General features: G+C 38.0%; 1 protein-coding gene across 1 annotated transcript; it reads left to right on the top strand.

Annotated features, from left to right (window-relative positions):
• Positions 1–1,352: 1,352 nt before the first annotated feature.
• LOC132609158 (beta-fructofuranosidase, insoluble isoenzyme CWINV3-like) lies at positions 1,353–13,693 on the top strand. Its single transcript, XM_060323021.1, has 7 exons — positions 1,353–1,835; positions 1,982–1,990; positions 2,934–3,760; positions 3,988–4,146; positions 5,144–5,382; positions 11,654–11,744; positions 13,304–13,693. The coding sequence occupies exons 1-7, from the start codon at positions 1,646–1,648 to the stop codon at positions 13,481–13,483; spliced, it is 1,695 nt and encodes a 564-aa protein (XP_060179004.1). The 5' UTR covers positions 1,353–1,645; the 3' UTR covers positions 13,484–13,693.
• Positions 13,694–14,774: the final 1,081 nt, after the last annotated feature.

The following is a 14,774-nucleotide window of genomic DNA, read 5'->3' as shown; positions in this document are numbered from 1 at the left end:
TTTTCCACCATCCATAATACTGTCTGTTAAACCTTGGAGGTCTCGTGGTTGACTGTCGTTCCTCGAAGTTTGGTGGAGCAGCCATAATGAGAGATCCTTTCTAGGTGTTACCCTTTTAGAAAGAACCTTCTCTGATACCAATTGATAGAAACTAAGAATCCACCGAAAAATAGATAAGGGACCCCTTATCTGTTCCCTCAAGCAAAAACAGAAAGTAAATGAAACGCGATATTTACGTGGAAAACTCCTTGCTCAAGGGATTAAAAACCACGACCTACACCAGTAGGATTTCCAACTTCACTAATTGAGCAACTTTTTCAGATTACAAGCCTTTTGCAACCTAGGAATTAGCCCACCAATTCCTCCCCTTACAATGACTCTATTGCAAGCAAAAGCTCTTAACTACTCTAGCCATGAACCAACTGATTCAACTAACTCTAGCTGAACCTTAACTCACCATAACTAACTATAGTCAGGCGTTTACACAAAAAGCTTGAAAAACAAATACCTACAGAACCTTTCTTAAAAGAAGTGTAGGTTTACAATATTAAGACCAAGAAGACAAAGACTGAACAACCTAGGACTTAAGACATCTTCAATCTTGGGATCTGGTCCTCGAAATTATTTTTTCTTGATCTTGAAAGTTCAGAGAAAACAGTGGCGGCTGCTCTTTTCAACAATGAGAATAATATGATTTGAAGTGTTAGGTTAAACAAATCCCAACATGTTGTTTATATAGGGAACCAATGAGAGCATGTGAGGATCATGTGACTGGCATGTGATATAGATAGGGACGTTACAATGATCCTTTATCTTCTAACCGACATACAATTACTCTTCCGCTATGGCTCAGCCGATCGGAACAGTGCCACAGCTTTACAGCTGTCACGTTCGTACAATGCTCAGGGAACCTGATCAAGAACCTGGTCCTTGGTGTATATGTCGATCATCAAAACTATGAAATGTCATAACTCATCAACGGACATTAAGCATGCCTACTCCTCTGAAGGAATTCTATGTACAGCAACCAACCCACAAGCCAATCAACATTCTACAAAGTCCTCGGGTCTTTGTCAACCTCCGAAAATATCCTTTCAACAATTGGACACCCTCAAACATATTAGAATTAAAGATTTTAAATATCTATGTAAAAAGTATGACATGGGAAATGCGAAGCAGACAAACAGCGAAACCTGTAAAATATTTCTATTCATTATGAGGTCCCTCTCACCTACTAGCTAATCATGGTCTTCTTAGCCACCTAACACTTTTTTGTAACTCGTATAAAATAAGTACAAGAATTAAAATCCTGCACCATCAAATTAACATTGTTCTAGGAACAAGATTGCAGCTAGACAGACAATATGGAATATATTTAAACTGACTGGTACAATAGATCTGGACGTTTCCTCTGCTTTGGGGTCATGAAATTTGTGGTATCTTAGATTAGTTAGAATATAATATTCTGACTTGTAAAGATTGGAATATATTATTTTGACTTGCAAAAGTGAGGGTAAAGAAGTAGTGGTGGGACAGTCTATATGTACTTCTCTTAGTTGGATACATCATTTGCACTAAAAAGTTGGAACCTTTTTATTTTTGTTCATTAAAAGTGGGATTTCTTGCTTTCACCAAAGCCAGATTCATGGGTTTTCCATATGTTTTGCTTCTCTTTAGCTCAATAATAGTATCTACACTTGGTGTAGATATTATGCAGCCTGAAGTTTTCAATAGTGTAGATCAATCTTTTCCTCTCCTCCAGTTTACAGATAGTACTGAAAGTCAACCCTATAGAACTGCATATCATTTCCAACCTCCTAAGAATTGGATGAATGGTACATTCTTAACATGCTCATCCATTTTTCATATTTGTGATTAATTTTGTTTAATCTGATTAAAATTCTGTTTATTTTTGTTTGGTGGACGGTGTCATTGACTTATAATGCGGTGAACTGGGGAATACATGACTTTGGATTCACAGATCCTAATGGTAAGTTTTCCTGTCTAATTGCGAACTTTTGTTTAGAGGAGATGTTGCTAAACCAAATAAAATCTGCAAAAGAAAAAACTGATTAAATACGAATTGGATCAGTAACTTACCAACAACCTCACCCCCCCCCCCCCCCTCTCCCCCGTGCAATTATTTACCAATATTATTAAATTTAATTTACTGTTTCAAACCTAAACTTTTATACCATCATGCCAGCTTTACCTGCTATACCAGGTAATTTGTCCTTATAGGTAATGTTTCTAAATAATACTTCCTTTGTATTTTTCTAAGTGCTTTCCGTTTAAAGATTATTTCTTTTCTCTATCTTCCTTCCTTTTGAAATAAATATACTATATCATAACTGCATTTTTCACTATGAGCGCCATATATAATTGCGAAAAAAACATCTTCTTTCAAACGTTCAAAACTAAGATCCAGTTCAAACTGGCTATGAAGCAGGGCATAACTAGCACCTCGGTTGCGGATTCGGCTGAATTCAATAGCTTTGATTTAAACTCCGTATTTGTATATAAATATTCGTTGAATATGTACAATGATACGAGGAAATATGGTCCAAAGAATCTTGATAGTAGTTCCATGAACTATCCTTTGCAAAAGCGGATCTAGGATTTAAACTCTTGGGGTTCAACCTTTAAATTTTTTGGCATTGAACCATTATATTTCTAAAGTTATGGGTTCATATATATTATTTATTGTAAATTTAGTAAATTTTTACATATAAATTTATACACCGCATCGAAAGTTTGGGGTTCAATTGAACCCCAAATTATAATGCCCCATCCGCCCTTGATCCTTTGTCGAATTGGATTTTTTCTTAAAGTGGAAATGCCATAAAGAAGTAGCTTTAGAAGACTAGAATCTCGAACCTATAAGCTTCAAATTCTAGCTGTATCGGACCTACTCCACAATATTAAACGTGCAGGACCGATGATCTACAAAGGAATATACCATTTATTTTACCAGTACAACCCTGGAAGTGCAGCATGGGGAAACATCACATGGGGTCATGCTACTTCAACTGATATTGTCAACTGGATTATTCATCCTATAGCTCTTTTTCCTTCAGACCCATCTTATGACATCAAAGGTTGTTGGTCAGGTTCTGCTACAATTCTCCAAGATGGCACACCAGCTATACTCTATACTGGAATAGACTCGAATAATAATCAAGTCCAAAATCTAGCCGTGCCCAAAGATCCATCAGACCCTTATCTAGTCGAATGGATTAAATCAACTCATAATCCGATTATGGAACCTAATGATGTGAACAAAATCAATACTACTTTATTTAGGGACCCAACTACTGCTTGGTTAGGCCCCGATGGGAAATGGAGAGTCATCGTAGGGAACGAAAGAGAACAAAATACTGGACTCGCTCTTTTGTACACTAGCGCGGATTTTGTACACTGGACAGAAGCAGAACATCCCCTGCATTCATCGAACGAAACTGGAATGTGGGAATGCCCTGACTTTTTTCCGGTATCAAAGGACAAACATGTACTTAAGGCTAGCGTGTTTCGATCTCTGGTTGAATATTACACGGTTGGAACGTATGATCGTCACACGGATATTTATGTTCCGGATGCGGGATCTGTAGATAATGAATCAGGATTAAGATTAGATTATGGAAAGTACTATGCTTCCAAGTCCTTCTATGACAGTGACAAGAAGAGGAGGATTTTGCTTTCTTGGATCAATGAATCTACAAGTGCCAACATTGATATAATGAAAGGTTGGTCTGGTCTTCAGGTAATAATTTGTTTTGATGTCATTTTTATATATAATTCTTTGGCACAACTAGCTCGTAAAATCAGATGAACCATATCTGGCTCGGTTACAAATCCTGTATTTGTTATTTTGTGTTCAACAGTTCATTTAATATGTAAAATAATCTATTTATAACTCACTAAACAAAACGAATTGTGATTCAGAACGCATAAACTAGAAATTATAGCTCTGCCTTTTATTGTTTTCAGGCATTTCCTAGAAAAATTTGGCTCGACAAATCTGGGAAGCAATTGCTTCAATGGCCCGTAGAAGAAATAGAAAAGCTAAGGACGGACCAAGTTAAGTTACCAATTACAAAACTAAAAGCAGGTTCAGTGGTTGAAGTTTCAGGTGTCACCAGTGCACAGGTATAGTTCTTTCAACCTAGCTTTTGAAGATTGCCTTCAATTGCACAATCTACCACTGAGTTTCAAGAATTCTACACTTAGTTACTAGTTGAATTTTTTCAGGACATTTCCCGCTAAGCGATTTATATGAATTATTAATTTTCCTTTGATGAAGTTTCTCCCTTATTCATATAATTCTGTATTTCAAAAAGTATTTTAATTTGAAGTAAAATAATCTATAATGCTCTTCAATCCAAGTGATTAATAATGCACATAAATATCAAAATATTGGGCTATGCAGCCTTTATGTGGCTCATTATTACCACCAGTGAAGGACTTTTTTTTTTTAGAGCTCTAACTAAATGGCAGTAATGGTGGTGGAGGGGAAGGAAATTTTAGTGGTGGAAGAACAAATAAAGGGAGGGGTAAAATGAGTTGGGGTGATGAGGTGACATGCCACGCGGCTTTCACTCATCAAATGTCAGTGTCACGTAGGATTGAATGTTCACCTTAGACAATTTCATCGGAGAAGGGGTATATTTGAACCAATAGTATAACGGCAGGGGTATATTTAAACCATTTCTCATAGTACAGGGATATTTGGCCCTTTAAAATAAGTAAATAATTCCACTTGTTTTCCAAAAAAAAAAAAAATTCTAAGAAAATATTTTTCGTGTTAAACATTTCCTTCGGACCAAACACACCCTTATAAGTCTTGCTTAAAGAGAAATGATAATTGGAGTGGAACGGGTAAAATCAAATGACGATTTGGTAATATGGGCAACCATTCTAGTATTTTTGCAAAAGGATATGCATTGGTTCCACCAGTGGTGGATGTAGAGTACGACTATAAATAATAAGAAATTCATTATATATATATATATATATATATATATATATATATATATATGGCAGTGAACTTCTACATTAATTTGAGACCGCTAGAAGAATTCATAAATTTTAAATTCTCAATTCGCCTCTACGTACAACTGCTAAATACTAATGTTAATTGTTTTAGGTGGATGTAGAAATCTCCTTCTCAATCCCAATGTTTGAGAAAGCAGAGGTACTTGAATCAAGTTGGACCAATCCACAAGAGATATGTAGCCAAAGAGGTTCATCAGCCAACAGTGGTGTAGGTCCTTTTGGTTTGCTTGTCTTGGCCTCAAGTGACATTCAAGAATTTACTGCAGTCTTCTTTATAGTATTCAAGAAGAATGACAAGTTTGTTGTGCTTATGTGCAGTGATCAGAAAAGGTATTTCTCTCCCTCTTTCTGCTTTCGTCCCTCTTTACTTTCATAGTGGAAAACTCATTGTGCGTCTATTCCGAGGATTAGGTTTAGCCGAATCTCGTTAATTTTTTGTGTTATTTTACCTCTCTGTTTACTTTGTGTGTGATTGTGCGTTAGTTAACCCACGAATCTTTCGCAACACTAAGAAACGAGTCATAACTCAACCCGTTCAATTCTTACTAAGTTTAATTACTTATTTAAAAAAAAAATTGTTTTAGCACCTGTGAAAATAATAATACTGCACACCCTTATGGGTGTCATGACCTTCTATATATATAGGAGTAATATTTACATATTACATAAATACCCCTAGGTATCCTCTATTACACCCCCTCAAACTGTGCGGGGGAAACTACGCGCAGGTTGGACCGTAAATATTCAAAGCATTGACTGGACAAGTTCTTCGTGAAGATATCAGCCAACTGGTGCTGAGTTGGTACATAGCGAACTACCAGATCACCATGAGCAACACGCTCTCGTACAAAATGATAGTCAATCCGAATATGCTTACTACGATCATGTTGAACTGGATTCACTGCTAAATACGTCGCTGAAACATTATCACAATAAAGTGTAACAGGAGAACGGATCATCAAGCCCAACTCTGCTAACAGAGAACGGATCCAAAGAGTATCTTGGACCGTGTATGCAACTGCCCGGTACTCTGCCTCGGTGGACGACTTGGACACTGTGGGTTGTTTCTTCGCACGCCAAGAAATGAGGCTGTCCCTATAAAAGATCGCATAACCCGTGGTAGACCTGCAACTATCGGGACAGCCAGCCCAATCGGCATCTGAGTAAGCTACCATAATTGAAGATTGCCTGCAAGGACGTAACCACAAACCAAAACCTGTTGTACCAACCAAGTACCTGTAGACACGCTTAACAGCCAACAAGTGAGATGTACGAGGAGCATGCATAAACTGAGAAACCAAGTGCACAGCATATGTAATATCAGGTCTAGTCATGGTCAAGTATTGCAAGGCCCCTACCATACTACGGTACTCACTAGGATCAGACAATAACTCACCATCGGTGAGAGACAAAGTGGTACGACTGGAAGAGGAGTACGTACTGGCTTAGCCGTATGAAGGTTGAATTTACGAAGAAGATCCTTAACATACTTGTGTTGACATAAAAATAAGCCAGAAGACTTACGCACGGCTTGCACCCCAAGAAAGAAATGCAAATTCCCCAAATCTTTCACAGCAAACTCCTTGGCCAAAACAGAAATAAACTTGGTAATTAAAGGAGTAGAATTTCCCGTAAGAATGATATCATCAACATATAAAAGAAGATAAAGAATGAATTTGCCCTTACGAAAAATGAAGAGAGAATTATCGGATTGTGCACAAAAGAAGCCCTGCTGCAACAAGAAACTACTAAACCGATGATACCAAGCTCTTGGAGCTTGTTTAAGACCATAGATAGACTTTCAGAGACGACAAACATGATCAGGAAAATCAGGGTGAACAAATCCCTTAGGTTGTTCCATATACACTTCCTCTAACAGTGTCCCATGTAAGAAGGCATTCTTAACATCCAATTGCCTAATAACCCAACCAAAAGAAATAGCAAGAGTTAAAACCAACCGAACAGTAGTTGATTTCACAACAGGGCTAAAAGTCTCAGTGTAATCTACACCAGGTTTTTGATGCATTCCACGAGCAACCAGACGAGCCTTAGGCCGAACCACATTACCATGCTCATCGCATTTTAGCGTATAAACCCATTTTTTACTAACCAAGTTTTTATTAGAATTAAATGGTACTAAGTCCCAAGTATGATTAGTGAGCATTGCATTAAACTCCTCGGCCATGGCTTGGCGCCACTTTGGCACTTTATTAGCTTGGGAGAAACAAGTCGGTTCTTTTTCATACTCAATAGTGTTAAGGTTCAATAGAGTATTTGGTTTGAAAATTCTATCTTTAGCTCGGGTCCGCATTGCATGAACATTGGTAGAAGATGGTGGAACAAAGATGCCACCCAAAGGAGAGGCGACAGGCTGGTGGTCGACGGTATCAGAAGGAACAGAAATGGGCTGCTGAAGTTGGGGCTCGGAAGAGGGCACAAGCGGGGAAGACGACCCAGCAAGGTATTAGCTAGGTGGGACTTGTGGACTGGGCTACAAAGGTGGACTAGGATGCGACAACGCCCGAGGAGACGGAGGAGATGGCTGTTGCAGTGGAGTAGAAAGTGGAGGTGGACTAAGACGACCACTAGATGGGCTGGACAACGACGGCGAACTAGGGGATGGGTTAGACGGACTGGTGCGATTGGAAACAGAGTGGTCACCGACGGAAATGGTAGGAGCCACATTGGTCGGGGATTGGGAGAAAGATAGAAGGGAAGGGTCCGAATCACTAGTCCCAATGAATCTGGATGGTTGACTCGACACTAAGGTGCGATATGGATAGACGGACTCATGAAATCCAACATCCCGACTCACATATACCCGACCCGTAAGTGGATCCAAACACCTATAACCCTTATAACCGGGAGCATAACCAATGAAAACACATGACACTGACCGAGGAGCTAATTTGTTAGATGGTTTAGCAGGAAAATTAGGAAAACACTGACTGCCAAAGACACGTACGAAATTATAGTGTGGAACCCGTTTAAATAATGTTTCATAAGGTGATACACCATGCAAAACTGGAGTGGGCAATCGATTTATTATATAAGTGGCCGTATAAGCAGCATCGACCCATAATTGAGCAGGTAGTGAGGCTGCAATGAGCATTGTTCGGGCTAACTCAATGATATGTCGATGTTTGCGTTCGGCCACTCCATTTTGTGCCTGGGTGTCCGGGCATGATTTTCGAAAGTAAATACCATTATGTAAAAAATGGTTAATTAAAGGACCATTATCAAACTCACGCCCTCCATCACTCTGAAAATGTTTTATTTTTGTATCAAATAAATTCTCAACTAACTTTTGAAAGAAAACAAAATGTTGGTAAACATCGGACTTTCGTTTTAAAGGATAAATCCAAGAGTAGCGAGAATAATCATCCACAAAACAAACATAATATTTGTACCCAAGATGTGATGCAATAGTAGATTGCCATAAATCAGAATGAACAATTTGCAAAGGTTTATCACACGAATGAATGACATCTTTAAACGGAAGACGATGAGATTTTCCTAAACGACATGGAACACAGTCATGAATAAAACTAGTTGCACAAACAATAGCTTTTTTTTTTCCTAAGTGTGTCTAGAACTCTATCTCCACAGTGACCAAGTCGACGATGCCAGGTTGGACCAGGAATGGAGGTTGTCAAAAGAGCTATTTGCGGAGTAGAACGACTGCTGATGGTGATCGGGTATAGACTCCCCTGACTAGTAGCCTTGAGTAGCCCCTCCCCCGAGTGGTTGTCCTTAACAAAAACATGATGCTCGTCAAAACTCACAGTACAATTATTATCTTTGCACAATTTGTGAACCGACATTAAATTAAATTTAAGTTGGGGAACATGATAAACAGAGTTTAACTTCAAAGATTTATTGTTGGAGTTTAAAGAGGCATCACCAATATATTTAATAGGGACTTTAGTACCATTTGCAACCTGAATTTCAACTTGGCCAGAGTAAAGAGATTTATTCGTTAAAATACCTTGATCATGGGTCATGTGGGAAGATGCTCCTGAATCAGGAAACCAAGTAGTAGTGTCATTCTCGCCCGTAGGAAGTGCAGCAAAAGCTGACGTAGACGACGTCTGAGCATAACGGGATGGACAAGAAATTGCTGAGTGACCTGGATGATAACATATTTGACAAACTACAGGAGGAGTATTAGTCCCAAACACCCCCTCAACATTAGAATGACCTGCAAAAATACGGTTAGTACCACAGGAAGTAGGGGCCAAAATACTCTTAGATGCTAAAGCTGAATTACAAATTGCCATACCGCCTTGAGTATTCTGAGTTGGTGCACTTTGATGTGGCCCCGAGACACCCCCTTGCTGCTGCCCGTGTTGCTGGCCACCGTGACTGCGACCACGCCCGCGGCCTCCACGGCCCCTACGACTGCCACTCCAACCCCCTCGTCCTTTACCATTAGTTTTATTGTATTGTTTTTGCTGGTGATGGTTGTTAGAAGTAGAGAAGGTGGTGTTGGAAGGAGCAGACAAAGTACTTGCAGCAAACGCTTGATGAGTCACCAGCCCATGGTCCCTGTTCTTCTTGAAATTCACCCGTTGTTCTTGAACTAGTAGCATTGAGCGTAGCTCATCAAAAGACGTCGCCCCGGAAAAATGAGTAACTCCAGTAATGAAGGATTCATAATCCTCACCAAGACCCAATACGGTGTATTCAATCAAATCTTTATTTGACACAGGAGAATTGATAGCAGCAAGAGAATCAGCTATCAGTTTAATCTGACGAAGATACGCCTCCATAGACTGAGTCTCGCCTTTCTCGACATGAGACAACATACGTTTCAACTCCATAGACCGAGCCATACTTGCATTCATAAACCAAGACTGTAAGCGCTCCCAAATCATCGTCGAATGTTTAAGATCATGTACATCCACTAAAGTCTCTTTAGACAACGTAGCAAAAAGACACACACGAACAATTTGATCAATGCGTATCCAATGATGATACTCAGTATTGCCAATCTCACGATGATGAGCGTCCAATATATAAATAGGAGGCTTCAGAAAGGAACCATCAATCATGCCAAGCAGCCCGTGAGCAAGAAGAAACGATTCAAATTGTGTACGCCATGGTAAATAATCCTCAACAACAGTGAAAATAGTAGTAACAAAATTCTTGACATTAAATTTAGATGGCTCGAGACCAGCAGCGAGAGAGGCAAGGCCAGAAGACGGGGGTGGCTGGGAGACGAAACCTGGATGAGCAGCAAACGTCGAGCCCCCATAGGAGGTACCACGCTCAAACTGGCTGGTCTGGAAGAGAGGAGAAGGAGCCACAGACCGTGTTGGAGTCCACGAAAAATTTGTCGAGTATTGCTCTCCGATACCTGGTCGCAGAGGAAACGAAGAGACACGAGGGCTGCCAGTCGTAAAGGACAGCGACATGGTGGTGGCGCCATGAACAGGCAGCGGCACCGACGACAAAGGTGAAGAAAGAGGCGTGGACAAGACAGGCTCAACAGTGGCTGAAACCGTGGAAGAAGAAGGTGCTGAAGACGCCATGGAACTGGGCGGAAGCAGTGGCTAGGGCTGCGGAAAGAAGAAAGGAAAAAAAAAAGAATTAACCCTAGAATAACGTGGCTCTTGATACCATGTGAAAATAATAATACTGCACACCCTTATGGGTGTCATGACCTCATATATATATAGGAGTAATATTTACATATTACATAAATACCCCTAGGTATCCTCTATTAGCACCTAATAAAACTTTTTTTACTTATTATAGTTATATGTATAACACATCAAACAAAAATATTTCGATAAGGTCTCTCACGGGTCAATTTAGATTACATAACAACCCAAATTTTGGATGTACTGAATTGGGCGGGTCAAAATGGATTGTCTTAATAAAACTTGAACGGATTGGACAGGTCATGTTTTCATGGGCTAATTTTGCCACCCCTAAGGATACCTATAGGGTACATGATCTGCTGCATGAAAGGGGTGTCAAATGGGTGGGCATGCGGGGCTAAATTTGGGCAGGATAAGATAAGTTGATGGACAAGTCAAAATTACTTAAGCTAAGATATATTAAACTGAAATGAGCTAAGAAACGAGTCACAACTCAACCTGCTCAGTTTTTACTAAGTTTAATTACTTGTTTTTTAAAAAAAAAAAAAATTGTTTAAGTATCTAATGCATTCTTTAATATTATGTCTATATAAAACATATCAACCAAAAAATTATATTTTGATAAGGTTTCTCACATATCAATTTGAATTACATATCAGCTCATGATCAGATTTTGAATGGGTTGAATTAGGCGGATTAAATTGAGCTGAGTTTATAGATGGATGGTCATTGATCGGTCCAAACTTGAACGGGTAGGGAAGGTCATAATGTTCTCACCCCTAAGGTTACCTATAGGTATATGCTCTGTTGCATGAAAGGTCTACTCTTATTACACGAGTATAAAAGAATATTATTGCCAATTTAAAGATTAAAGATACTGTCTCGTAAACCATAAGTTGTGATGACTTTGTATCTAGAAGATGGAGAGTTGTCAGTGTCCAAATTAATTTGCTACTTGTAAATTTAGAAATTCATTGTGAAATTTTCTAATGCAGGTCGTCGTTGGATCTTGATTATGACAAGACCACTTATGGAGGCTTTTTGGATGTTGATCCTGTTAAGCAAAATTTGTCATTGAGGACTTTGGTAAGTTTCCCTACCAAAATACATATCTTCCAACTTTTGGGTATTGACACACGTGTAGTATACTTCAGCTTCAAATGTTACGTGTGATGGTTAATAGCAAGGCAGGTACTAGGTCATATGATTGTTCTATTGATTGGTGATGTCTATCGCAAAACGAAATGAACCTATCTATACCAAGGATATTGACCATAACAATGATCAAATCACTATCCGAGCATGCTCTCAAAAGGGGGATTTACATCGATGAGTTTTATCGGGGGTAAAAACTTATCCATACCGGGTGTTTACACCAAACAAATAGATGTATGTCATGTGTATGAATATACATAACTATTACTTAACCATGGTAAATTAATGTATAGATTTACTCTATCAAACTACTTAACTGTAGTAAGCTGTATCAATTTGGTGTAAACACCTGGTGTAGGTAAGTATTTACCGTCTTTTGGGATAGGTGTTTAATATTTGTTCCCGTTTAAAACATCTTTGTTGAATATTATTTAGCATAATTAGTTGCTCACAATTTAAATTTCACTACTTTAAAATTAGGACCAACTCCGGTCTTTCAAAATTTTTAAACTCAATTTCTTGCATTCACACCCTAGGAACTCTCTTTGTTGATTTCTTTTATCTCTCACACTTGCTTGCTTGATTACTCAACTCTTGCTCGCTTGCTCTCACTTCTTACCTGAGCACCTCACTTGCTCTCGCTTCCCACTCGAGCACCTCGCTTCCCACTCGAGCACCTCGCTTGCTCTAACTTCTTGCTTGAACACCTCGCTTGCTTTCACTTTTTACATGAGAAAACCTACAACTCAAATGATCACCTCTATTTATAGGTAGTGATGGAAGGATCTAGGGAGGTAAAATATTTCAGAAGTACATCTCCCATTAATTTCTAGACTTCTCACTCTATATTTTCATTCTCCTTTCATTTATCTACAACTCTTTGAATATTTTAGATTCTACATTGATATATCTTGGATGTTAATTAAGTTTGTGAGGACTTGTAACACTCCCTCTCAACAAAAACTTAATTTGTTTTTTGAATCCATTTTGAGTGACTTTGAAATTTTGGATCATTTTGATGTACAAACTTTTTGTGAATTTCCTCCTCTACCGACTTCCTCCACATACTAATCTTTGTAGCCTCTTTAAAGGAAGTAGTCTATTTGAGCTTGACCACCTCTATTCATGTTGCATCTATATACATGGTGTTTGGATGTTTTTTCCATGTACACCTCCTTAGATGCGGTTGTGGTACTTCTTGGGTTTCTTCTTGCAACACTTCTGGAGTTTCGGAGACTCCATTTTGCCTTGAACTCTTGTTTTCCGTTTGTTGAGATACCTTTGGTGTACGTGATTCAAGTTCTCATCTTGCCTCTTGGTTAGTTTCTATCTTGTTACGTTGTTCTTATTCTTTGAGCTTATCATGCAACATTTTCTCAAGTATTATCGAGTCTGGCGGACCGACTTCATTGAGTAATGAGGCGATCTTAGCTTTTGTAACTTGAGCTAGACTCATATGCTTTTTATTTTCCCTGTTTATTCCTTAACAGATAGATCACTCCATAGTAGAAAGCTTTGGCGGAGGGGGAAAAACTTGCATTACAGCTAGGGTTTACCCTACGTTGGCCATCAACGACAAGGCCCACATATTTGTTTTCAACAACGGAACACAACATGTTGAGATCTCCAATTTAAATGCTTGGAGTCTAAAGCAAGCTCAGATCAACTGATGAAGATGACTTTTCATTGACCAATAAGTTTATCAAGGATGATCAAGTTCTTATTCAATCTCCCAAAGAAGATTACTATTCATCGACCAATAAGTTTAGCAGGGATAATCAAGTTCTTATTCAATCTCAATTAGAAACTCAAAGTTTGTTCTTTGATTTAATATTGTCATGCATTAAATCAAATAAAGAATGTTTCCACCTGACTTGTTATACGTAAATGCTGTTTTTTCTTCGTTAGTCACCACAAGATTTTAAGTGCTAGGCCATGGGAACGTGCCCCAAAATAATTAGTAAAAAAATGATATTGAATTACGATAAATTTTAAATGGTATACATAAATTTTAATATTTTATTTAATTTGAGTTATAAAATAGAAATTAAAACATAAAAAAAGTAACATAAGACAATTTGAAATCATAAACTTATACACTTGATGCTACTTTAGTGATATGGTACTTTAATCTAAAGACAAATACATGCTCGAACATATATAAATTGCATGCATATAATAAAAGTATTTACCTCATAATATCAAACAATTTGTATGAAAATTGAAAACCAAGTTAATACCTACTTTCAATCACATCGTGACCTAACTCAACGTTTCAAGTCATAAGTCATGTCAAATCTTCATTCGCCTTAGACACATGAATATTAATTATTTTTTTTTTATATACATAATAGGTTCCAATGTATGAGCATTACGGAATTCATCCGCGCTTTGAATTGTTATTACAATCCGATTAAACTTATGAAATGATCAGTACTTATTTTTTTCTTAATATAAAAAACCTTGAGGTGAAGGGGAATTCGACAAAAACTCCTACCAATATATATTACATCTTTAAGAGGAACAAAAGAATTCATTCTGGTATTTTTTTTTCAAAAAAACAAATAAAAGTGAACCTCAAAGAGAACAGTACAAGCGGGGGGGGGGGGGGGGGGGGGGGGGTAACGAACCTCTACTAATTAACAAGCATGAAGAAAATAAGAGGTAGAGAAAACTAAGTATTCTATGATAATCACAGAGTTTATAATACACTCTATGATGATATTATAAATGAGAATGCTAAAGTAATGTAAAAATATAAAAGTCACGAATAAAGTTGATTTATCAACCTCAAAATTCATGTTATATATGTATGAACTAAAAAAGAGAGCTTGCCCGTCAACCTGAAGTATTTTCCTCTTGTCTTTTTCTTCAAATTTGTCCAATAATACTTGATAGTTCATCACTTCTATGATTTATTGGATCTTTTTAAAGTTGTTGACACAGTCCGATGATTTTGCT

The sequence above is a fragment of the Lycium barbarum genome, chromosome 9 (assembly GCF_019175385.1).
Source record: "Lycium barbarum isolate Lr01 chromosome 9, ASM1917538v2, whole genome shotgun sequence".
In the NCBI taxonomy this organism is placed as follows: Eukaryota; Viridiplantae; Streptophyta; class Magnoliopsida; order Solanales; family Solanaceae; genus Lycium; species Lycium barbarum.
Note: the sequence above shows the minus strand (reverse complement) of the source record. Positions and strands in the feature narration are given on the sequence as shown.